The 27,569-nt window shown below is 40.6% G+C and overlaps 1 protein-coding gene across 2 annotated transcripts in view; it reads left to right on the top strand.

Annotated features, from left to right (window-relative positions):
- Positions 1-27,569, top strand: part of ADAMTSL1 (ADAMTS like 1) — a 979,130-nt gene that overhangs the window by 859,466 nt on the left and 92,095 nt on the right. For both annotated transcript variants that reach the window (XM_033237422.1, XM_033237423.1), the window contains one exon: positions 13,730-13,857. In XM_033237422.1, the coding sequence (XP_033093313.1) occupies positions 13,730-13,857 (128 nt within the window). The remainder of the gene's footprint in view (positions 1-13,729; positions 13,858-27,569) is intronic.

The following is a 27,569-nucleotide window of genomic DNA, read 5'->3' on the forward strand; positions in this document are numbered from 1 at the left end:
TTGTCATCATTACTATGTCTGGTGGTGGTTCAGAAATGCTCGTTTATTTTCAAACAGAAGTGCTGAAATGCCCAGTGTTATAGTTCAGTTAGTCTGTTTTTGCTAAAGGCCCAAATCTACCTTCTGAATATCTGCAAGATTCAGCTGTGTGTTGGGCTATGGGACTTTGCAGTTTGTTAAAGTATACTCCAAATAGTATGAGCCAGCAAGATAGGTCCAGGTCAGAAAAAAGTGAGAGAAGTCTGTTGCTTCTTTGCTTGTAAATATTCCAAAGTTTGATTTGAAAGAAATTAGTTTTAGAAAAGAATCACTAACAATTCTGATACTACTGTGTCTCATCATTTATATAACTTACTAGTTGAAATTCACATGGTTCTTAGAAATGCATGTCAACTCAAGCGGTCGTTTACAGGATGTCCTTAGTCTGTTATGACTGCCTGGTTCATCATAATCCCTACTTCCTTTTTCCTTTATTCTGCAAACAGTCTCATGTCCACTCTAAGCCAGACTCTGTGTTAGATACTAGGGATGGAGGAAAAGAAGATTCATTTCCTGTTGATGAAGTTCAAAGTCCATTTTGGGAGCCAGAGGAGTAAATGTAGTATTATAAGTGCTAGGAGAGGGGTATGCATATTTATTCATGGCTTAAGTATTTACTAACCTAACTATAATATACCAGGTATGCATTGACTTGCTGGAAATATTGTGATAAATGAAACATATGTTCCCTTGGAGTTTACATGCATTTGGAGTTCTGCTCAAATGGCACATATTGGAGAGGCCTTCCTTGTCACTGTATCTAAAAAAGCACCCCTCATCATTGTCTATCCTTTTAACTCTATTTAGATAATTTTATCATTCTCTGATGTATTATATAAATATTTGTTGATTGCCTTTCCACAAGGCTAAAGACTTTCTTTACTGCTGTATCCCCAGTAACTGGCACCAAACGTATTAAATAACAGTGAATGAATTAACAAATGAATGGAGCAAGGCAACAAACACATAAAAGTAAGCAAGAAAAATATCAGGTGGTGATAAGTGTCAGGCAGAAAATTAAAACGGGTGTGATAAGAGAATGATTTGGTGACTGCTTTAGATGGGTGTGCTAAGGAGATTACACCCAAGATCTATCTGAGTGATGACCAGTGCCCAGCACTGTGATGTGAGGAGGAAGAACACTCCTGGACAAGGGAAAGGCAGTGCAAAAACCCTAAAGTGACAAAGACTTTGTGTTGAAAGAACTCAAAAGAAGTCCATTTGGCTGTAGTAAGGGAGGCAAAAGGTAGAGGTGGTATGGGATGAGGTTGTGAGGGTAACTGGAGACCAAGGGAAGGGGTTCGAGTTTTAGTCTGAGTACCACAGGAAGAATTTGGAGGATGTTAAACAGGAAAGTGACATGATCTGATTTGCATTTTGCAGATTCACATGGGCTAACTTGCGGTATGTGGATTGTAGAGTCGCATGTTTGGAAGTTGGGGGCTGGTCAGGGGCCATTGCAGTAGCCCCTACAACGCTATTGATCTTTACTGGGATTTAGATACATTAAGATGATAAATAAGGCAAGAATGCTTCTCTCCAAACACTGAGAAACCCTCAAGTGCTGGTGTAGGATGAAATAACTTAGGACCCCAGTTTGTATTGAACTCCAACTGGTAAAATACTTCTCTTTTAAGCTTTTAAAAGTAGATTGAAGAGGGGTTCAGAAATCCAACATTATTAATTACCAGGAGCTTGTTAGAATGCAGACTCCCATAACCTCCCCTATCATTAGAAACTCTTTCTGCAGTAGGGACCCATAATTTGGATTTAAACAAGCCCCACAGGTGACTCTGAAGCCGGATTCAGGGATCACTTTGAAGAAGCACAGGTTTACTTTGTCCACTCTAGATTATCGCAGCAGCTTCCTAATTCTCTGTTTGTCTTCCTTAGACCAGGGGTTGGCAAATTACAGCCAGTGGCTTTAACATTTTTTAAAGGATTGTTAAGAATGGCTTTTAAAGAGTTATTAAAAGAGCCAATGAAATTGAGCATGGAGCTGTTAGGTTAACTTGCTCAAGGTCTCACACTTAGTAAGTGGTAGAGCTGGGATTTGAAACCAGGCATGTAAAGGGTTATTAAAAGAATAACTTTTACATTTTTAAAAGGTTATTAAAAACAAACAAAAAGGTATAATATACAACAAAAACTACAGGTGGCCCTCAAAGCCTAAAATATTTACTATCCGTCCCTTTACAGAGAAGTTTACTGCCTCCTGCTGTAGACCGTTCACCATGCTACTTCCAGAGCATCTTTCTAGCAAACCTGTCCATGCTGCTTTCATGCTTACAAATTCTTTGCATGGCTTGTCATCACTTGAGGATAAGGTCCAGATGCCTTGGCTTTTAGCATTTGACATCCACTTATCTCTCTAGCTTTATCTCTTACCATATCCTTGCCCTCATAGAACTGAGCTCTGCCCTTCAGCAGTACACAAATACTTGCTGTTCACAAATGTGCATGGGGCCTTCTGACACACTTTGTCTGGCTAACTCCTGCCCTTCCTTACAGGAAGCCTATCCCCAAAGCCAGGTCAGATGACCCCCTCCGTGAACCACATAGTGCCCTATGCATAATACTGTCTCAGCCTTACCATTGTGTATTAAAATTAACTGTTAGTGTTTCTAGAGTTTGTTATTCATCCTCAAGGGCCTATATTTAAGAATGTGCCTTATTTTCTCCATAATTCTAAGAACGTGATAGACACTCAACAAATAAAAAACTGAATGAATAAACAAAGGAATGAATAGTTGGATGCCCGCGATTAGGAGGAAGGTTTTCTTCTTTTCAGGAGGCTGTGGTCCGCGTGGTTTTTAATAATCTGAATTTCCAGTCTCTAATATGCCATTGTGGCAGAGTTCCAGAGTGATACCTGCTCCTAACTAAACATATCTGCCTTGCTTGTATGTTCTCCACCAAGGAAGTTTCAGGAAACCCTTAGATTCTGTGACACAACTGTGCAATTTGAAAAGCACTGCTGTAGTGTGTGTAAGTACAGAGAGTAATCTCCTGTCACATCCTATCTCCCATCACATCCAGGCCAGTAGAGAAATCATCAGGCTCATCATCACAGGTAACATTTATAGAACACTTACAATGGGCTTCAGGTGTTCATTTATCCTCACAATAACCCTTTGAAGTTACTATCCCAATTTTACAGAGATATTGGAGTTGAAGCATGGAGATATTAGATTAACTTGCTCAAAGTCTCACACTTAAAAAGTAATGGAGCTGGGGCCAGGCACGGTGGCTCATGCCTGTAATCCCAGCACTTTGAGAGTCCGAGGCAGGCAGATCACGAGGTCAAGAGATCGAGTCCATCCTGGCCTACCTGGTGAAACCCCGTCTCTACTAAAAATACAAAAATTAGCTGGGCATGGTGGTGCATGCCTGTAGTCCCAGCTGCTTGGGAGGCTGAGACAGGAGAATCACTTAAACCTGGGAGGTGGAGGTTGCAGTGAGCCGATATTGCACCACTGCACTCCAGCCTGGGTGACACAGCGAGACTCCATCTCAAAAAAAAAAAAAAGTAATGGAGCTGGAATTTGAATCCAAGGCAGTCTGGCTTTTGGAACTATTTCTTGTTATCGATTATAACTTTAGTTGAATACAGGGACTTGCCACTGTTTTATAAGAAGGCCACTGGGGTTGACTAGACCCAGCATAAATTAACATTCAATATTCCAGCCAACTGGCTTCCAGCTCCTGAGGCTTTTGTTTTTATTTTGGCATAACTGCTTTAAAGATAGCCTTTTCTTCTGATAGCTCTACCTTTATATATACATATATGCAAATATGCACTAAATTAGGCACTCAATAAACATTACAATTGCTACATTTGTGTGTGTCTGTGACTGCGTATGTTTACAGTGTTGATGGCTCAGGCACATGTGTGGTTAGAGACCTAGACCACAGGCAATATGAAGCTAAACTGTTCCTTGCTTTCAGTCATTCTAGATAAACACTGAACACACATTTGGAGATGAGACTCAGGCAAAAGCTAACTCCAATCTGCTTTTGGATAGAGTATAACACCCCTAGCCAAAGAATCTGATAAATTATCCTTCTCTACATCTAATACCAGGAGGCTCATGTAATATGGACAAATATATGTTCAGTATTCCTACGTCTGAATCCAGTTCTAGAAACAATACCTGGAAGGGCAGTGCTAACTTCCTTATAGAAAAGAAAAGCCAGATTCTGCAAAATTGGCACTGCAGGTTGGATTACCAAATTAGGAAAAATTACTGGATGAGGATTGATCTTTCCCCCAAGACAGACCTAAATACTGCTGATAGCACCACACTGTCAGGGAAGGCCTTGCTTACCACTTAACACTACTGGACCAGAAGTAACCCAATATCACAGATTCCTCATAGCTCAGCTGATACAAGTCTGTAAGCTTTTAGGTAAGACTTTCTTTTCTTTTCAAAAGGAATGCAGGTGAACATAAAGAATAATACGAAACTAGATGCTTGAAGAAAATACTGATTTCTTCCTATGGGTGGGAGGTCACTCCCAAGTGATACTCCACTTAACATGGAATCCTAGGGAAATGGCTAAGTCTAAGGAGTTTCAGCCTTTTAATCCCTAAGCCTGTTCTGTTTTCCTTCTCTTCTGGGCCTAGGTGTTCCCAGCTTATCCTCCCCACCCTCTTCAGTCAGAGGAGCAACCTGATGACACATCAGTTAACACAAAGGGCAGCCCACGGTGGTAGGAGACAGTAAGGCTGGAATCAGAGCAACTTTGGCACAAATCTCAGTTCTGCCGTTTAGTATTGTGAGTCTACTTTTATCTCTCTGAACCTTGGTTTTCTTATTAGTTAAATTAAAATGATACTAATACAATCAGGGACTTTTATTCTGCCCTTCAGACTAGCAGGAGTGCAAAGAACAGAAATAATGTCTGTAACGTGCCTGACACACAATGGATACTCATTTGTCAGTATGCAAAATCACTGTCATTTAGACATGGGGCCATTGTATCACACTGTCTTCCAGGACATCTCAAACTAAGAAGCTTCACTCTTATTTGAGGACCATCTAGGTAGTTGTTCAAAGAGTTGGGTTAGCAAGGTTTCTAGGAAAACTGCATGATGGAGAATTATCTGCCTAAATCCAGGCATCATGAGGGGATGTTGATATTCTACTGACAATTTTTGCTATCATCTCTGAGCTGATAGGAAAGTGAAATCTAGAGCCTGTAAATGATTATATTTCCCAGAAAGCTTTGTACAGTGTTCCGAAGTGGTGTTGGATAGGACATGAATTAAGGCATATTTGGAAGTCTTTAACTTGGGCAACACAGAGTTTCAGCAGATGGAAACTTCTCAGAATGGAAGTGAGGTGATCAGATGGGAAATTCCTCCAGGGTCAATTTCAGAACCATAGTTGTGAATAATCCTCTATGTAAAAGTCATAAGCACATGAAATACAGTTTCCAAGTTTGTAGATAATATAAAAACTAGAAGCAGGGAAGATAGGGAAGGAAAAATAAGCTCATTTCAGTTTGGTTTGGCTTGTTTCCCTTATAGAGCTAAAGGAAATGGAGATGACAAATGTTTTTCTCAGTTGAAAAGTATAAGAATAGCAAGCCAGAGAAAAAAGAACCATCCCAGTAAATACATAAGCCTCAGCAAAAGAAAAGTATTGAGTGTCAACGCAGTGGTCACAGAAATGACCATCATGAATCATGCAGGTGAAGAGCACTGGAGGATAGTAGACAACCAGTGACAACCAGACAGCACTAGTGAGGCTTAGAGTCAGGCACAGTCTATTCCCTGAAATGCTAGGGGATCTCCAGAGATCCCCCTAGCAGTTAGTTTACTCTTCCTGGAAGAGTGGTCCTAGCACATGGCAGAGTTCCAGAAAAGTGGTTAACTGTTTTGGTATAAATAAGGATGTCACTGAGATAAACCAGAAATGAAAATTTTTCCATGTTATATGCCAGAAGTCAGCAAACTTTTCTAGTAAAGGGCCAAATAGTAAACATTTTAGGATTTGCAGGCATCAGGAGTAAGGAATGACCTTTGACTATTCTTAAACTGACTATATTCAGCTCTGCCATTATAGTGTGAGAGCAGCCATAGATAATACTTCAATCCATATGGTAGTGTTCCAATACAACTTTATTTATAATAAAAGTAAGTGGTAATTGGCTGCAGTTTGAGGACCCCTATCCCACGTGGATAGGAAATCCAGTCAGTCATTTCATGCAGAGGTTTGTAATTTGAAATGAGTTACCTAGCAAGCAGATAAAATACACATATTAGCAAATTCAAGACTCTATGAACTTCTGAAAGAGAAGGAAGTTAAAGGGTCTGGCAAAAAGAAGAAGACCAGGGTTAAGAATGTGTGGTCAGGTGGCCTTTCCCATTCCAAAAATATTTTCTATACTTCCATCTGAGCAAATCATGAAGCTTCTGGCATTAAATAACTTTTAGTTGGCAATTACATTAAAAACAGTAAAGGTTAAAAAAAGTTGCCCCAGCCAAATGGTGATATGAAACTCTTCATGAACCTCAAATCTGTTGCCCAAAATTTTTGTACAAAATAAAATTCCCCCCTTGCAAGCCTCTGGGCTACTATAATTTTTGGTTTCAGAAAAATAATCTTGCTCATGGAGGAATTCTCACAGCATTCCTTTTGCCTCCCATTTGAAAGTATCTAAAATCCAGAATATTTTTTAGTGATTGTCCATTTCCCAAAGTAACTACAAATCTTGACGTTAATCACCCTCCCACTGAAAATGAGGCCAAACCATATGCCTGCCAACTAGGCCCGAGTCAATTCCTGGATGCTGTCAGTTTAAGAACAATCAAAGGTCATTCCTTACTCCTGATGCCACCATGTACTAGCTGAGCAAATTGCTTCTGTGACCTTTTGCCTCCTCTCTAAAATGGAAAAATAACATCAATCTAGTAACATGGTAGTAAGAATTCAATAATATAAAGCTTATACATTTGCCTATAAATACTAGCACCCACTCCCACTTTGTGGTAGATTCCATTATCCTAATCTAAGGAATCCCTAAGCAGAAAAACACTCATTTTAGGATAAGGAAAAGACCTCACCATCTGGTCCTATAAATAGGAATTTGGGGCTAAGGTTCTTTGCACAAACTTTGCTTACTTGCTCCTGGGTTCACTGTTTTCGGGCTCTAACTGTTTTGCTCTTGTTTGTATTCCTTTCTGAAATTGCAGAATTCTGGCTTTTTTTTTTTCTTTCTAGTGTTCTAAAATTTCAGTATTTGGTTAATGGTGTTAATACAGTTATGGAAATAACTAGTTGTCCTTATTCAGAGATTCCTGAGTCAAGAATAGAATTAAGGTAGTTGCCAACCCAACGTGCCACGTGGCCTCAGTTCTCTGCTCCTCTTTCCTGCTCCCTGGTCCCATGCACAGCAAACCCCTTGTTCCCTTTCTATACACCCGATTTATGGTTTTTTCATTGAAAGCTCTGTATTTCTCATTTCCCCATGTCTTCACAACATCTAGAATTTATAAGCCCTGGCATGAAGAGTGAATGGTAATGATCATGGCGATGTTAACTGGGACAAAATCATAATCATCTACATTTCTTTGGTTTTTCCTACATGCCAGGCACTTTTCTGTGTCCTTTAAATACATTAGCTTATACAGAATTCTCACAACAACCCTAGGTAGGTACTATCATTCTCATTTTATAAATGAGGAAACTGTCACTGAGAAGTTAAGTCAATTACTTGCCCAAGGCTACAGAGCTAAGTGGCAGAGCAGGGATTTGATCCCATCATTAATGGCTCCGGAGTCTGTTCTCTCAACCACCGTCCGCTATGCTATACTGTGGATATGATCATTTTCAGCCCTGTTGCTTTGAAGGTAACCAAATGAGTATTCATTGTGTATTTATTTAGTGTGCCAGCCCTATGCTGAATACTGAAGACAGAACTATGGATGAGATAATAATTTACAATCTCACTGAAGAAATGAGACACTGTTGATTGAAAGACTTTGTAGTGGAGTTTTAACAACTAGATCAGGAAGTGGACAGATTCTTGTGTAGTATAGCAGCATGAGAAAATAGAACTAGAACTTGTTCTTAAGGGAGGGGGAAGAGGAGGAGCCTATCTTTAGCCCCAAGCTAATGACGAGGAGAGTCAAAGAGGCCATCTTGACTAGAGTGACAAGTTTGTATTGGGATGTGGGGCAGATAAGTTTGAAAAGATGAGGAAGCTACTGTTCTACAGAGAAAGGATACATCCATAATTTCCAGCTTCCAGTCCTGTGTTGAGACCTAAAATAGGTTTAGGAAAGTGTACCAGTCAGAATGAGAGGCCTGAGGTGGTACAATAACATATCCCAGGTAGTAGATGGACATTTCTCTACCCACAACCTAAATATTTTGTCTGACAACTAGAAATTCCAAGAAGGTTACTTAGGTTATGTGTACCATCAAAAAAAAAAATCATTTATTAGCTCTATCTGGTGTTTAAACTGAGACCTTTTTACTTGTAAAACAGTAAGAATGAGTTTATATACTCTTCTATGAGATCTTCACAAAAACACTCTTGAGGTCAGTATTAACCTGAATTTATAGAAGAAACTTAAAGCCTCACACAATTGAATGACTTGCCCAAGACCACCACGTGACTCTAGACTGGAGTCCGAGTCTCTTGGCTCCAATTTGGGAAGTCTTCCCCTCCACAAGGCAGCTCCTCATAGCTGGGCATGGAGATCAATTTGAGAAGTAGGTTCACACAAGACAGTGGTGTTCACAGTTCAGCCAAAGATCCAGAGGACCCCATGATGCCGGCCTACTCACAGAACTTCTAGAGACTTTTCCTTTATACACCCGGAGCCGCCTTTATTTCAAATAAGAGCCCTTAAGCACAGAGGAAATGATTTAGCCTGAAAGAGATTACACTTGGTCGAAATGGCCCGTGAGCATTTTGTCCATATCTTATTCTCATGCATGACAAGGATTTTTACTTATATACCAAAAACAATTTCTTGCACCCTCTCAGCTGGTCCTTAATTTATAGGATACTTGCGAAGGCGTATTGTCACATAGAAGCTTACAAATGAAGGCCCCCAGAAAAACAAAACTGCTCCTTCATTTTCTGGCTAAAAATAGGGTCAAATAAGTAAAGTAATAAGTTTTAGGCTAGAAAACTGAAAAGGAAGTGGGGTACAGGTCTGGGAGGAAGGCAGGGAGTATTGATATACCTAACATGACCAAATTACCACTTGCTGTGTAGGTCTTAATTGTACCCATTCTATGTCCCCACATCCTCTGATTCCATAAATTCCAAAACAGCTCCAAAGGAATCCTATTGGTTTTGTTTGGAAAGCAGCCCTATGTTTCTCTGACTGCTCATTCTAAAGCAAGCCTATCAAATTTGGAAACTAAATATAAGCTGACAGAAATCAGCTACTAGCAAATTAAGCTAAATTAATAGAGTAGACTCCTGAAATACGAAGAAAATATTTTTTTCCAGGAATCTTTCTCTCTAGTTGCCAGGCTAGGTGAACTGAAGCAAGCCTCCGTCTCTGCAGCAAGCCCTTTCCTTTGCCTGGTGGTGCTTCCCAGAGAGCCCTGCATGGGGCCCCCCCTCCGGAACTACTGCTCCACCTATTGGCAGCCTTGAAGCCTTCATCTACCAATTTTATGGGCGTATTGTATGTATAATAACAGGAGTGAAATCCTCCGCTATCCCTGAAAAGACTTATGCCTTAGTGGATTATAAGAGAAAGGGAAATAACATCCAAATGGGCCAAATGTACAAAGAACACACTGTGGGCAGCTTTCTAATTACAAGAAGAAAACATGACTGAACAGTTGAGTCTTATGGTGGTCCCAAAGGGATTATAGGGTGGGGGAAAAAAGTGCTGGACCAAAAACAAGAAATTCTACTTCAAATCCTGACTCTGCCCCCAAATAACTATGTACCATTGAGCTAGACAGTTCCATTTTATAAATATAAGTCACTTTTATAAGTATACACAATAAGTGAGAAATTCAGGCTTTCTCCCATGTAGATTTTGTCTTAAGACAATATTTAAGACTGTTTTTATGAAAGTGAATACTACAGTTTCTCTATCTTTGTATACATCGTTTATGGAATAATAGACTATACAAATGCTAAATCTCACGATCTACACGTCACCCTTTCCATTGCCGCTACTCCTGTTCTAGTTCAAATCCTTAAAACTCTGTGCCCTCTGTGATGGATCACCTCCCTTCCTTTCATCAGCCTTGTAGGAATTCTTTTCCAGGCTTCAGACATGGGCAGAAAGCATGGTGGCTTACTTAGTGCCTGGAGAAACCGGTGTAACTACAAAAACTAACCCCTACCTAAAAATAAACGGGCCAGGGTAGGAGAGGTTTACATCCTCTGCCTGAAATCAGACAGGTGCGGTAGTTGTATGCAAAAAAAAAGATTCTAATATGGAGATCTAATAAGTTGCCTGGGGGAAACAGGCCAATATCATGTGTCCCTCTCACTCCTTCCTCACAATTTCCTCATCCTTCCTCCCCCCTCACGGTTAATTTGCCATTCAGAGTGTACAGCATTACCAAGAAAAGAGTTATCGGAAATACCAAAAGAGGATCTAGAAATTCATTATATACCCCAGTTTAACAATGCCCTCTGATGAGCATGAAAACGTACTTCAACTGGGTTTTAGAAGTTGGTAAACTGAAATAGAGGAAGGTGAAGAGATTTGCCAATGGCCATTACTTAAATCATAGTAGGGCCAAAACAAAGTTCAGAAGAACTATCTTCTAGCCTCCTGCTGTGAGTGTCCAAGAACCCTTTTCTGCAGGGACAAGAGAGATGTTTCCAGTGTCAGGGAGCCAACTACCCTAATGGGTTTGGGAACTTAGCATATTTTAATTTCTACCTTTGCCGTGTGGTGAAAATAATGATCTACTGAGTTCTGTCATTCTCAGTTCTATTGAAACTTGACTAAGCCTACTTTCATTATGAGTTAGAATTTTTGTGAAAGCGTAAATATTCCTGGGACATCATAAAGATTTAAATCGTAAAGTTGATTTTTAATTTTCTAATCTAAAACAGCTTGAACACCTGAAGAGACTTAGCAATGATATTACATTATGTTGCGTCTTGTAAGATTCCTTCAGGAAACACAGTCATACGATGATCTGAAATATTGTATGGTTTACCGAAGATAAGTAAAGTGTATAGTCATCTTTCTCTTAATAGCTTCTTTGAAATAAACTAACATGTAATTGTTTGAGAAAAAAGCACCTAATGTTTGATGGATGAGTGAATGAATGGGTAGGTAAGCTATAACACAATCTCTCCGTGAATGAATGGGTGGATGAGCTATATCACAAGCTCTCAGAGGCTTCCTTTCATCCCTCACAATGTTTCAGCTCTAGTTCAATGCCACAAAACTTGAGTGTCTCCAGTAATAGTGGTGATGGTCTGGAATAGCACTAAATCAAGCACAAATCATCCAGAAACTTCCCTTTAACTAAGGTATCTATTTCCTTCCCCATTTTACTAGAGCTGCCCATATATAACTCGATTGATTGATGGAAGCCTTACTTCTACTTCCTGCCTTTCCTCTGACAGGAAAGGAGGTAAGAATAAGCAATGCAGTAGGCCAAAGGCTAAAAGCTGAGCTGAGGAGATCTCATTCACTGCCAGACTGTCACCCACCTCAGAATAATTGACAGCTGATTAGAAGTGGTGCTGAACTGCAAATATCATAGAGGCTGGAGAGACCCAGCAAGGGAAATAGTGAGGAAAGAATTGTATAGTGGGAGAGTGTTGCTGGAGCAGATCTGACTTCCAGGCTTAATCTTACCACAGAGTCTTATGGGTTCTCCTGACCTTTCTGTTTCCCCACCCTCTCACTTTCTTGAAAAACAATCCCTATTAACTGCTTACCTCCTAGGGATGGATGCTAGCATAATATTGGGTGAACAGTTTTTTGAAGCTTTTGAAAATAGGGAGGTTAAAAAATCACAAAGCTAGAAATGACTGGCTTCAGGATCCTCAAAACTGGCTATGGAGCCATTTCTGTGCTGTCAAATGAACTGTCAACCTAAAGCACCTGCCAGGTCTAGGCACCGGATCTCTGAGCTTCTGTGCTGTTCCCCCAACCCTTCCAGATTCCCTCCTCCACATACACATTCCAGTTATCAGCCAGCCTCACTAAGTCACCAAGACATCAGGTTCAAGTCATCGTTAATCATTAATTAAGCTGGCATGATGTTACATGTACTTTCTAGAAATGACATAAATGTAGAAGAGAAAAAACAGACTTGGATGGAGTGGGTTTGAAGCTCACTATAGGCACTCACAGTTTGATTCTTTTAAGCCTTTTCAGATTAAAAAAAAAAAAAGTCTAAAGTAGACTGATTATTCTGGAATTTTCTCTCCATGACCTTGAAGGGCAAGTTTTGACTTTATTCTACTGGGAACCTACTCTACAGAAAGTCCCCTGTAGCAGTGGGGAAAATAAAAGCAATAAATAAGACCTGAAGAGGATCATATGAACCCAGGAGTTCAAGGCAGCCTGGGCAACTTGGCAAGACCCTATCTCTACACAAAATTTAAAACTTAGCTGGGAATGGTAGTGCATGCCTGTGGTCTCAGCTACACAGGAGGCAGAGGTGGAAGGACTGCTTGAACCCAGGAGTTCAAGACTGCAGTGAGCTGTGTTTGTGCCTCTGCACTCCTGGGTGACAGAGCAAGACCCTGTCTCACCAAAAAAAAAAAAAAAAAACCTGAGTTTTGTGCCTTATAATATTTATAACTAAATAAAGACAATAAATGTATATATGACTACACCAGGGCTGTGACACATAGAATTTCCTGCAAATATATGTGTAAGATCCTCTCATCAATATGCAATTCTTGGCTTTTTCTCTTCTACCTGCAAACCTGAACAGATGTCTGTCTGGTTGTTTGTTTTTTGTTTGTTTGTTTGTTTTGAGACAGAGCCATGCCCTGTGTCCCAAGCTAGAGTACAGTGGGGCAAGTTCAGCTCACTACAACCTCTGCCCCCCTTTTTCAAGTGATTCTCTCACCTCAGCCTCCCAAGTAGCTAGGATTATAGGCATACACCCCCATGCCCAGATAATTTTATTTTTTTGTAGTTTTAGTAGAGATGGACCTTTGCCATGTTGGCCAGGCTGGTCTTGAACTCCTGGCCTCAGGTGATTTGCCCGCCTCAGCCTCCCAAAGTGCTGGGATTACAGGCATGAGACATGGTGTCTGCCCAAGATATCTTTGTTCATCTCTGGAAGCCCTACGTTCTTTCAATCATCCAACCAAGCTCCACTTCTCTTTGTAACTTTGCTTTTTCCTTAATGAGCCTTCCCCAAATCTATCTGTGCCATTTGTTCTAGCATCCCCCCTTCCCCTAGACATCTGTGTGTGTTATATGTATTTGGTGCACATATGTTGTCTGGTCCAGCTGGTAGCATTTAGATCAAGTAATCCACAGGCTGCAAAAGCAATGAGAAACTTCCTTATTTGAGATCACTACCACAGTCACATTAATCAAAGAGGCAAGAGAGCCCAGGTTCTTGATTGTCCTTGTAGCTGGTTTGTCTCTGTTGTTAAAACAGGGTTCTGCATACATCCTGAGGTTCCTTCCTGCCTTACCAATATTGAATGCCAAAAAGGAGTCAACTGACTTGACCAGGTCTATATTTCTTTTCTGTTGCTCCAGGATTCTTCTACAGCCAGATGATTCCTTACAGATCTTGGCACCAGTGGAAGCAGATGTGGGTTTCTACACTTGCAATGCCACCAATGCCTTGGGATACGATTCTGTCTCCATTGCCGTCACATTAGCAGGTAACCCGAAAATCCCTGTTCTGTTCATTTCATAAACTTTTATTGAATGAGTGCCTACAGTGTGTCAAACAGGCCCAGAGATGCATACATAAAGGAGACTGAGATTCCATCTTCAGGGAGTTTGTAATCTATAATTACAATGGCAGTGTAGTATGAGGTAGAATGAAGTGCTATAACTGATAACCAAATAGTATGCAAGGACAGTACATTCCTGCCAGGAGGTCTTAGAGTTGCAGTGAGTGGAATTTTGATAAGAGACAGGGATATTTCATGCAGAAGGAATAATGTGAGCAAAGGTGATGTGTGCAAATAAGTAGCATGTTGGAACATGAATTGTGAATTATGATCATTGAAGACTCTTTTGGATCCTGTCATCTCCTTGTTCCATCTGTTGCAAGAAAGACTACGACCCTTTAGTAATTGGAATTGTGGTCATGGCTTGAAGCAGGAATGTTCCCCAGAACTTCTCTCTGATTCTGCTTTATTTCAACCTCTTGCTCTAACGCGCTGCCAACACTTCCCCTTTATCCGTTGAGGTTTGACAATACATTCTGCACATGGTGACTTAAGAACATTGCAGCTCAGAGTACAATGTCTCCCAAAGTTGTGGTCTTGTAGTAAAAGACATGTAGAGCTTTTATAAAACCTCTTTGCATAGGACAAACCCATGCCTTTGAAACTGAAAGAGAACTTAGATACCAGCTGGACCAGGGCCCTTGTTTCTCAGAGGCCAGGCAACCCAAGGTCACACAGCTGCTCCGCTAGTGGCGGGGGAAGAAGGGAACTGGAGTCGCCTAACTCCCAGCTGATTGTTCTCCCTGCTTTCCCACTGATCTGAGAAAATAGGATCCTTCCTCTCAGATCTGGGCCATCCAGTCTTTGTGGCTGTGTCGCATGTGTTTGTACTTATTCTTTTCAATTGCTACTCTCATCAGATGATTCAGTAGATGCTAGAAAAGCCAACATCACCCCACACTGACTTCATCTGTCCCTGTCGGGATTATGTTGTCACACTGTACTCCAGTCACACATGCTACCCCCTTGCATATCTGTTTAACAACAGTATGTATGCCCCCATGACTTCAGGCGGGTCTGGGAAGGGACCCTTAGCAGGCAGCTTTGCGGGGAAGATCAAAGTCAACAATGAAGAAGGCAAGTTAAGGAGCCCTGGGCCGGATTAAAGACTGATATTATTAATGCCTATTTTTTGTGAATAAAACATTTGCTTTTCTTCTAATGTATTCCAGTTGCAATCTTTATTCCCCTCTTTATACAGACTGCAGATGCTCAGCACCAATCTTGTTAAATCTCTTCTGCCATCCACCCTCCAACCTGCTTTAGCAAGGGCACTGCTGACATCTTTCCAGTTGTTCACAGATAGTGGCTCTTGCAGGACTAATTCTGTTGTTTATATTAATCTAGATACAGTTCAGCTCTATCACAGACTAAATACCCTTTGTTCACCCAAGTTTAATACGACTAATAGAAACCTGTCTGGAATTAAGCAAGGCAATTGTAACATCAGGCTTGCCTTCAGCTCTTTGAAGAGGGGTTATTGGAGGCTGCCAACAAGTTCAAAGCCTGGGAAGAGAGACAGAGCGGCCAAAGAGGCACCAAGGAAGGGGAGGAGAGGGGCTGCCTGGTGAAGTATGACTACAGATACCACACCCAGGGCATAGGGAGCTGCATCCTTGCACCTTAGCTGCCAGGGTTTGTTTAGGTCTGCTGGAAAATCTATCAAGCAGTCCCTCTAAAAACAAAGGCTCAAAATGTGCATTGCCTTATGACTGCGTTTGCACCCTTACCTGAGCTTATCATCCACGCCTGTGCCAATGTCTACACTCACAGTGTTAGGTGGTTCACCAGCTCCTGTTGTGAGCACACCCTCGCCACATATTGTGGAACCTACAGCAATAAATAAAACCTGCATTTCGTGCTCCCTGATGCTTACAGAGAAGTGAAGGCAAGCGATGGATAACTGGCTATCTAGAATTGGGAGATAATAACAATTTACTTCAAATGTATGCATGGAGATCCTGCTTAGTAGTTATAAGGTATAATCTGAACATAACTTAAATTGGAGGGGTAGGGGTGAATGAGTATCAGGCATTTCTAAGTTTGATTACCAGTTATACTGCTTATTAGCTATGTGATCTTGGACAAAGTATATAACCTCAATGAGTCTCTCTTCTCATCTGTAAAAATTAAACTAACATTATTTTACAGGGTTGTTGTGAGGTTAAGTAAGATGCATGTGTGAAAAAGCACTTAACCCAATGCCAGGCACATCGTTCACACGCAATAAATGTAAGCCTCCTCTCTTTTTCTAGCTCTTCTAGAGTAAAACAACCTGAAAACAGTTCTAAGATGTGCAAACCGTTATCCCAACTCTGTTTCCATGTATCTTTCAGTATGAATCTTAACTGATATTTTTCAAGTATGAACTTAGAAACTGATTCAGTTCACTTGCTGTCAAATCCTCATGGTGAATCTCAGCACTACTGTGTTGTTATGGAAACTGCAGGGGTTTTTCCTGGACTTCAGTATAAATGTAGGCCAAAGAGGGAAAAAAAAAAAGACTTTGAGCCTCAAGATAATCAAGTGTCCCCATGATTTTATAAGGGAAGTATGAACTTGTGTCTTGCCAGTGTGCCTGCATTGACCAGATGCAGGGAAATTTGTTCATGATTCACAAAAGCAGGTATAGCATGGCAGTTAAAATCACGGGCTCCAGAGCCTTGGGGTCTAGGTCTGTGTCCTGGCTCTGTCACTTCCTAAGTGTAACCTTGTGCAACATCTTTATACTTACTGACTCAATTTCTTCATCTGGAAAATGACAGTACCTAATAACAGTACCTGACTCAGTTCTCATGGAGATTAAATGCAATCATTCATAAAAAATGTTTATAATTGTGGCTGGCACATAGCAGCCACTCAATATTTGTTAGCTATTATTATATATTGAGAGAAAAATACATACAACAAAGGCCAACTTATGTTTACAGTGGGAGAGACTCCTTTTCAGGGACCAGAATGCTCACAAACCCTTTGTAGAGCAGCTCTCTCAATGTCTCACTGTCAACTAGGGAAGCTAGAATAGCCATCTGGAAAGTACTTGGGGCACGTGGATTCAGAGCAAGGGAGGTGACTTGTGATGAATATTTCACATGGGCCACAGAGAGAGAGGCCTGACGGGCTCTCCCTGGCCCACAGCAAGATGCCTGACATTGAGTTTGCCCCATCCCCTGGATCCAGTGTCTTGCCAATTCTGCCTCTCAGATTCATTTCAGTTCTATTTCTTATTCTGTACACAAGTTTTCTTTGAACATGTAAACACTATTTAGTTTTAGACATACAATACAGCAAACCTTCCTTGCTCTGCCATGTTTGGCCTGTAAAATACTGTCTTTTGTGCCTTTTGCTCCTCTCTAAAATCTTCCATTATGTGTTGGTTTTATCTTTAAGTCTCAGGGATTTGGGAGTACCTTGCAAGTGTCTCTCAGCATGGAGATGGCCAATGTTTCCCTCCCTACCTCCCTGGAATAGCCCAGGGAACTCACAGCCATTTAGACCGAATGGCACAAAATTCCTCTTTCTGAATTCACTTAACTGGATGCCTGTTTCACTGCTCCGGGTGTAGATGAGAGTAGCTTAGGAGGGGAGGATTGCAGGGAGGGGATTATAGGAATGTCACCAAAATGTCACATACCTAACATTTTGAAGTATTAATTCGTGTTCAGGAATAAACAGGGCTAGGTAAAGAGAGTCTCTGATGTGTACAGACATAAACACAGAGATTGGAGAATCATCTTGGCCTGTTAAATTCAGCACTCAGCTATCTTGCTCAGAAATCTTCCAAATCTGAATGGCCTAGGCAAGGTTTTGAAGGAAAGGAAGCAGTTTCCTGGTAAATTGCTTCAGTCTGGATCCATGGAGTTTAGCTGTACTTACCAATGCAGATAAGGGCCTCTCCAGGTATACACCATTGGTGAGGTCATCGACAAGACGGAAACGTTTTTGGTTGTTATTGATTTTATAAGATCACAAAAGAGATACTGTGAGGCCTGCCTGACATCATCAATGGGAAATGAGAATAAAATGAGGGCTGAGGGATGAGTGTATTTTTCATTGAAAGGAGAGAACACAGATGAGCTCATCTGACGTTTTCACAGGAAGGGAGAGACAGAAAATATTTCTCCTTTCCTGGCATGTTTTTTTGCTCTTTATGAGTTGAATAGCTGATACTCATTGTGTCTAATAAAGAGATCACAGAAACCTCACTGGGAAAATAAAAATAAAAGGCAGTTTTTTGAAATTCTTCTTCCTCTGTCCCTCCCCATCATGATTTAGTAGTTACCATAAAAGACGAGCAATTGTGTAAGCTTATCATAATGTAAGTCACTTCAAACTGGCATTTCTGAATTTTCACCCAGCAGCTCTGTTAACAAAGGAGGGTTTTGCTTCATAAAGAGTTAGACTCACAGAGGACCTTGTCACCAATGCAAAGGCTAACAAAGGAAGATTTACTCCCATGCACTAGATCAAAAGGAAAGGTGGTCCAGGTACAGTGACTCACGCCTGTAATCCCAGCACTTTGGGAGGCTGAGGCGAGCAGATCACCTGAAGTCAGGAGTTCGAGACCAGCCTGGCCAACATGGCAAAACCGCATTCTACTAAAAATATAAATATTAGCCGGGCATGGTGGCAAGCACCTGTAATCCCAGCTACTCGGAAGGCTGAGGCAGGAGAATCGCTTGAACCCAGAAGGCGGAGGTTGCAGTGAGCCAAGACCATGCCACTGTACTCCAGCCTGGGCAACAAGAGGAAAACTCCATCTCAAAAAAAAAAGGAAAGGTGGACAGGTTTGACTGTGTTCTCTGGGCCACATGGTAATAGCCATTGACTGATCTAAGCTGACATCAAGCAGATTTCAAAATCTGTTAGAATACTGAATAGCTAAGGCCCTTAAGTTTTTCTCAGTAAGTACAAATGTAGAAAATGCAGTGGCCAGATCTCTGCTCACTGCAAGCTCCGCCTCCCGGGTTTACGCCATTCTCCTGCCTCAGCCTCCCGAGTAGCTGGGACTACAGGCGCCCGCCACCTCCCGGCTAGTTTTTTGTATTTTTTTAGTAGAGACGGGGTTTCACCATGTTAGCCAGAATGGTCTCAATCTCCTGACCTCGTGATCCACCCGTCTCGGCCTCCCAAAGTGCTGGGATTACAGGCTTGAGCCACCGCACCCGGCTATAGAACTTAAAACTGATGAGAGCATAGCAGGAGAATCTCACTCAGCTCCCCAGTTGACTAGAGGAAATAAAAAAGTATAAGTGGTTCAAGTTGGCACATCTCAATCTCAAAAAAGCAATTCCAACATCTGTTCAATGGAACACAGGAAGGATGGTGGTTGGACAGGTGGTAGGATATACCACATCCTTTGTTAATGGTTTCTAGAGAGGCTGCAGCATCACATGGCTGTACTAAGTATGGGGTCCCTTGGCTAGGATCTTGCAGTGGAACATGCAAAGAATTTGTGGCAGAACCACTTCCGGCCTTATTCTACATAGAAACCATCAACATCAATTAAATAATTAGAAGAGGTAATGGTAGTAACCTGAGCAACCTGACCCACTGACATTGGCAAAAAATACCTAAATATTGAAAGAGAATGGTAATAGAAACAAGGATATGAGAAGGACGCCATGCAGCCTGGGAATGTCTGGGAAAAGGCAGTCTAAGCCCTACCTACTTCCTCAAGTGCTAAGGGCCCTATAATATTTATGCTGAAGGCATACCAACTAAACAGAGTTTCAAAGGCATAACAGTTCTAATTCCTTCTCATCTTTTATGCAAGGCAATTGATTAGTAGTCACATTGTTGACTAAACAAAAACAGGCAAAATTAGGTTAAAACTATTTTTTACCTTTATTGAGATATAATTTACATATCATAAAATTCTTTGTGAATGTGCAATTTAGAGATTTATTTAGCAAACTTATATAGTTATGTAACTATTACCAAAAAGTTCTTTACCTTTTTTTAACTTCTAGGTTCGGGGGGGTGCATGTCCGGTTTTTTTATACAGGTACACTCATGTCACAGGGATTTGTTGTACAGATTATTTCATTGTATTATAGTAGAGATAGTGCTGGTGAGAGCCAGCATTTATTCAAACTTCCTGCTGTGCAAAGCCATTGTTCTCACAGCTTTGCATGCATCCATTTACTTACGCCTCTCAGACACTTTAGAAGTAGAAAACTGAGGCACAGAGACTAAATAACTTGCCTAAGGGTACTTAGCTACACTATACAGAGATGAGGTCGGGACACCTAACCTGTAGGCAGCCCCTTCTCCTGCTCCTGCCCACTGCAGGCATCACTAGCTCATCATGTATTTTTGCTCTTCAGCCCTTATGAATGTAACTCAGAATCCGTGTCTGCACAGTACTCCAGGAAAACTCTGTCAGTCATTACATTTGGCTTCAGGATCTCAAACCTATTTGCTGTTTGTGGGCCCTTTCTAGAGCTCTCATGTCACCTCCAAACCTGCCAAATCTGCCCAGCCTGTGGTCCTCGTGTCTGCTGTTGCCCCGTTTCCAGTTATCTTCCACAAGTCTCTCTTCTCCCTGAAAATGAACGCACATGCACACTTCCTAGCCTAAACTGCCTTAGCCAAACAGAGAATCTAAGTCCTTGAAGTACAACTCACTGTTGATAGCTAAGACTAGGGGAAATTATTTTCAAGTATATTTGTGACTTACAATGTTAGAGGAATGGAAGGAAGACCCATTGGATTCATCCATTCAGAGAGTCAACAAATATTCATGAAGCCTGGGTTAAATGGCACTTACTAACTGTTACAAAAAAACAAAGCTATAAATATATGATGGCTAAAATATGATAGTTTATTTCTTGCTCACATAAAGTCTAAAAGAATTGCACAAGAGAGTTTTTGTATTTTGGGCCAAGAAGTGGCACACTTCACGTCTGTTCATGTTCCATCTGCTAGAACTCAGTTCCATGCTCACACTTAACCGCAAAAAGGCTGGAAAATTATCTAGCTGTGTGCACAGGAAGAAGAGGAAAAGGGTTTGGCTGATAGCAAGTCATTCTCTGCCATGGCTTCTAAAATGGAAGGCGGCATGACATTTTAAACAAAGTTTCTATTAGCAGAGACCTGGGATTCAGCCCTGAGTAAACAGTACTTACAATGCTTTCTACTCTTGGCTTCATTCAAAAAACAAACTTTCCATCTCCTCTGGCTTCTCTCTCAATCACCTTTATATTAGGCCAAAGATATTTTTCAAACACATATGTTCAGATTTTTTCCCACTGAATTTTGATTTTACCCCAAATCACATAGGAGAGAGACCTGAACCAGAGCCCAGACTGTGCAGGAATGGGTTTCCAGGGGTTCCAGGGGTTACTCGTTTGTCCCTGCCTGTCTCTCCAGAGATCCTCATCCTTCAGGATCAAGATGGTTCCTGGTTTGCTGAACACCTCTGTTTTAAAAGGCATCACAAGGCCATGCTCAATGGCCTTCACATCCTTGGATGCTGACGTACAAGTGTTAGCCATATGTCAGGCTCACCTTTTGTATAAGAGCTGCCTTCATTTCTCATATTGTGCCTGATTAATTGAAATGCTTGCCTTTATTTCTGTTTCCTTATTTTTTCTTAAATTTATACAGATATAAAACTGAGCGTAATCTTCTGTTTGTGTGGCTCTCATTCAGCTATAACACAAATACATTTACAGATTAAATGAAAGAATGTAAACTCTATCAATTTCTATAAATTAACACTAATCTGTGAGCTGATGCTGACTTGCTAAAACTAAATGGCTGTTCACAAAGCATGCATAGTACTGACTGCTGAGGTGCGGCTCATGCTGCTGAGGGCTTAGTGATGATTTAGCTCTCAGCACCTTTTTCTGTTTTTCCTATTGTGAAAGCCGTTTTGGTACAGCGTGCCGTGGCTTTTGTTATCTTAACACAAATGTATAATTTATAATTTCACTCCTTCTCTGCATCTTTGTTCTATTCTCCTTAGTTAACTTCCATGGTTAAACTAGTACTAGTTAATATCAATGTGATTGTAACCATGTCCACAAACATAGGTATTGGCAATCACATGGCAGTCATCACACAGCAGTAGTCAATTAGTAGGTGATCAACCAGGTGATCTAAAATAGGCTTATGTTGATTTTTTTAAGTTGGTCACTAAAATAGCAGCTCCAGCTTGAAAAAAATCTAATAGAGATCAAGTGGTATCTCAAAAGATATCTCTCACCAGGAAGAAGAGGAACCAGTTAAAGAAAAACTAAGAATACAACGTATTGAATATCAAACCTGCCTGCATAGCAGAATCACCTAGGAACTTGTTAAAATTACAGATTACAGCTTCTACCCTGTCATCTGAGATTCAGATTTAGTAGTTCTGAAGTAGGACTCAAAATATATGCTAACATTTTTCTAATAGGTATAAGAGGGTCAGTTGATTAAGAAACATTATTTTCATTATAATCTCTATTGATTATAAATAGTTGGATAACTTTGTGCTTTGTCTTAACAATGGATCATGAAAGTAATAAGAATGCGTAAGAAGTAGCCAGTGCTAACAACAGTACTTCTCTTGGCAAGAAAAAAAGGCCATTACTTTCCAGCAAAAGCTCAATATAATTAATTAAGGGCTGGATTTAATTCAGTGACATTTGAATTTTATAGCTATACACTTGCAGCTATAAAAAACACCTTTATTATTAAAATTCCTGTAGGAAAAATAACTTGGTAATTGTGACTCTAAAGCCCTCTGGTCCCTAACCTCATTCTCCCCATTGGCACAGTTGTTTTTATAACACAATAGAGCAACTCTTGTATTATAGCAGGACAGATTATATTTTAAACAAATGCCCTGGGGATTCTGAGGCAGCCAGTCCACAGACAAAGACTTGGGATTACCTATCACAAGCACCAGACTTTAGGTCAACTGGACCTGGGCTCCAGTTCAGCCCTATAACTTGCTGGTTCTGTTGCATTGGACAAACCATGGGGCCTTTCTGAGTCTGAGTTCTTTGTGTATGTAAAATATAGTACTGTTGTTTCTGCCTCTCAGGGTTGTTATGCAAAAAATCCAGGTAATGCACATAGCACACCATATAAACACATATTTTCATTTAACAGATATTTATTGAGAATCTACTAGGTGCCAGGCCTAGGTGATAGAAATAAAGAAGAGAACAAGACAGATGTGATCTCTGATGTTATCAAAATTACATAATGAAATAGCAGGGGCTGGGGGGAGATATACAAATATAGAAGATAAATTCTGCTAGTTCTAGTGCTTATGAAAAAAGTAAAGTTGCCTCCGTCTAAAGTATACATCTCTTCACTCCCATGCCACACACAGGGATGCATGCTTTATATGGAGTGGTTAGAAAAGGCCTCACTAGGAGGTGTTATTTGCACAGAGATCTGAATGACCAGAAGAGAGCCATGCAGAAGTCTGTAGGTGGAAGATGTCAGGGACGGGGAATGGCCAGGGCTGACATGCTGCTGTGTTGGAAGAAAGGAAGACCAGTGTGCTGGAGCACTGTGATTGATGGGAAGTGTGGGCTAAGTGAGGTAGGTCATATAGACCACTGGGTCTTAATGTACAGCAGATGGCTGGTCACGAAAAGGAGCTTGAGGCCAGGCATGGTGGCTCACACCTGTAAATCCCAGCATTTTGGGAGGCCAAAGCAGGTGGATCACCTGAGGTCAGGAGTTCGAGACCAGCCTGACCAACATAGTGAAACCCCGTCTCTATTAAAAATACAAAATTAGCTGGTTGTGGTGGTGCATGCCTCTAATCCCAGCTACTCAGGAGACTGAAGCAGGAGAATTACTTGAACCCAGGAGGCAGAGGTTGCAGTGAGCTGAGATCCTGCCATTGCACTCCAGCCTGGGCAACAAGAGTGAGACTCGGTCTCAAAAACAAAAAAAGAAAAGAAAAAGAGTTTCAAATTTTGTTTTAATTGTACTGAAAAGGGACTGGAAAGTTTAAGCAGAAAAGTTGTATGGTTCAATTCATGTTTTAGCAAGATCACTCTGGCTGCCATAAAACTGGAGTAAGGGAAGAGTGAAAGCCGGAAGACCAGTTAGGCTGTATAGTAGTCCATCCAGAGATTATAGTAGCATTAGATCACAGCAACAGAGATGCTGGTAAGATGTAGGGTAGATTTGGAGTCAGAGCTGAGTAGCTCTAACTCTGAGTAGGGAGGTGAGGTCATTTACACCAGTGCTAATTCAATACCATTCTAACTGCTTCCTCCCATTGTGGCCATGCATTTACTGTGCTCAACAATCATTATAGTACTAAATCATTCATCAGATGATACATAATCTCAAATGTATGGAATATAAGTGGTATAATGAAAAAGTCCCCTGAACAGTCAAAATAGAGCCTATGCATGCATTCCAAGGTGAGCTTCTCAGAACATTATTCAAGTTTCTGCCCTTGAACACAGTTATGATGAGCTTAATTACCTATGCCTAGAAGGCAAATAAAATGGCAAAGAATAAAGAGGGATAGCTTCTATTATGAGGCTGTGGGACAGTGCAAACAGGAATACAGGATAAACAGATATGGGAGAAAACAAAAAATATAAAAAGCAAGTATAAGACTCCAAAGGGCATTTCTGAATTAAGGTTGTCTTCACATTTAATGAAAGCAGAGAAGAGTGAATGTAATTGTAGAATATCCTGCCTATAAAATGGTTAAAACAAAATTAAATCCACTTACCAAAGGTTAAGCTTTGGTTATATGAATATGATCTCATGTGGACCCTATTTCCCCAAGGTGTTGGATGAATGAGTCTTTTCATTGTATTTTGTAGTCATGTGCACAAAGTGCTGTATTTTATATCCAGCTGATAAAGGCCTATTAAAACACAATGTACACAGGACTACGACTTCTGGGAAGATGGCATAGTTATACTTTTCCCTATTCTTACTGCTAAGTACCACTAAAGGTCCTGTACATTATATATAAAACACACATAAGGAGACTGAAAAGTAAAGGGAAGAAAGCCAACTGACCAAAGACCTTGGAAATCAAACTGTAAATTTGTTGGGTTTTCTTTTTGCCTCATAAATCACAAACTTGGAGCTCAAGAAGCTGGCTACTGGTAAACACCAATGAGTACCAAAAAAAAAAAACAAAAAACGCCAGCTAGAAGCCTAGAAGCCTTCTCTCTCTAACCAAAGGACCAGGAAAGCGGAATCAGAGCAAGACAGAAAACCTTTAGCAAATTCTACTCTAGGCTACCAAATGCCACCGAAAACACTGTGTCCACCACTGCCCACACCAGCAAAGGCTGAGCAGGAAGCCTAGATTCCCCCACAGCCAGCCTCAAATGAGGTGCCCCCCAACCCTCATGGAGGGGAGTATCAGAGATTTTCAGTCCTCGTTCATTACACCTACCAGACCACATGGGGAGACCACATGGGGAGCCTGGAGTTCCACCTTCACCCTGCAGTGCCCACCTTCCCCTCCACACTGGGATGGTGAAGAGGAGGTCCCCTGGAGAGTGAGGACTTGTACCATCTGCCCAAGGTGAGGAGGCTTCTCCTGCAGCTATGTAGTAGGGATTGTGTGGGGATCCAGAACTCCCACTCCTGCCCAGCAGTAATGAGGAGCCCCCTACTTGGGTAACAGAAGAGGCCAAGTGGAGAACTTGGACTTAACCTGCACTGGGTAGTAACAAGGAGGCATCTCCCTGCTCCAATACCTGAGTGATTTTATAGAAAGCAGCTAAAACAGAAGGTTTAAATAAGATCCAAAGTCTCATAACTAGAAAAATATACAGGTTTCAGCTGAAACCTAGACATCATGAAAAAAACCACCTTCACCACCCTTATTCATTGTAGTGCTATAATTTCTATCCAGTGCAGTTATGTAAGAAAAGGAAATAAAAGGCATAGAGACTGGAAACAAAGAAATACAACTTATCCCTATTTGCAGATGAAATGATTGTCTATATAGACAATCAAAAGAAAACCAAAATAATTAGGTTAATGTAACAAAATATAACAGGACTTGTATCTCAGAAACAACAAACTCTGATTAAAGAAATTAAAGAAGATCTAAATTAAAGAAGATAAATAGACATACATACAGTGTTCATGGATTGGAAAATACAACAAAGTCACGATGTCATTTCTTTCCTAATATACATGTTTAATTCCTATCATAATCTTACTAATATTTTATACATGTAGAGAAGATTATTCTAAAATGTATACAAAAAAGCAAAGGAACTAGAATAGCCAAGAAGCAGGAGAAATCAGCAAACCTAATTTCAGAATTAATTATATAGCTACAATATAATTGTGGTACTGGTAGAGGGATAGACACACAGATCGGTGGAACCGAATAGAGAATAGAGAACTCAGAAACAGATCTACACAACTGTGTCCAACTAATTTTGACAAAAGTGCAAAAGCAATTCAATGTAGGAAAGATAACCTATTCAAGAAGCGGTGAGAGAGCAATTAGACATCCATAGTCAAAAACTAAATGGGCTTTGACCTCCTATCTAAATGTGACCTCTCACATCTTACCTAAAAATTAACTCAAAATGTATCACAGACTTAAACATAAAATGTAAAACTATAAAACATTTAGAAAAAAATAGGAAAAATCATCAGCATCTAGATCTAAGTAAAGAGTTCTTAAACTTGATATCAAAAGCATAATCCTATTTTTGCTTTTTTTGCCTATGTTTTTGGGATCTTTTCCAAAATATTGCTGCCCAGACTAATGTCATGAAGTGTTTCCTCTATGTTTTTTCCTAGTAGTTTTATCATTTTGAGTCTTACATTTAAATCTTGGATCCATTTTTAATTTTTATGTGGTAAAAAGTAGGGGTCTAGCTTCAGTTTTCCCAGCACCATTTATTGAGGAGACTGTCCTTTCTGTATTCTGTGTTCTTGGCAGTTTTGTTGAAAATGAGTTGGCTGTAAGTATGTGGATTCATTTCTGTGTTCTCTATTCTGTTCCATGGGTTTATGTGTCTATTTTTATGGCAATACCATGCTGTGTTGGTTACTGTAGCTTTATAGTATATTTTAAAATTAGATAGTGAGTGTGATGCTTCCAGCTATGTATTCTTTTTATTATTGTTGTTGTTATTATTATTATTTTGAGATGGAGTCTCACTCTGGCGCCAGGCTGGAGTGCAGTGGCAGAATCTCAGCTTACTGCAACCTCTGCCTCTCAGGTTCAAGTGATTCTCCTGCCTCAGCCTCCCGAGTAGCTGGGACTACAGGCTGTGTCACCACGCCCAGCTAATTTTTGTATTTTTTGTAGAGATGGGGTTTCACCATGTTGGCCACGATGGTCTCAATCTCTTGACCACATGATCCACTGCCTTAGCATCCCAAAGTGCTGGGAGTACAGGTGTGAGCCACCACGCCTGGCCCCCAACTTTGTACTTTTTGCTCAAGGTTTCTTTGGCTATTTGGGGTATTTTAAGGTTACATACAAATTTTAAGATTGTTCTTTCTATTTTTGTGAAGAGTGTCATTGGTATTTTCACAGGGATTTCACTGAATCTGTAAATTGCTTTGTACAGTATGGACATTTGAACAATATTAATCCTTCCAATCCATAAGCATGGGATAGTTTTACATTTATTTGTGTCCTTTTCAATTTCTTTCATCAATGTTTTATAGTT

Source organism: Trachypithecus francoisi, unplaced genomic scaffold, assembly GCF_009764315.1.
Source record: "Trachypithecus francoisi isolate TF-2019V2 unplaced genomic scaffold, Tfra_2.0 Lachesis_group16, whole genome shotgun sequence".
Taxonomy (NCBI): Eukaryota; Metazoa; Chordata; class Mammalia; order Primates; family Cercopithecidae; genus Trachypithecus; species Trachypithecus francoisi.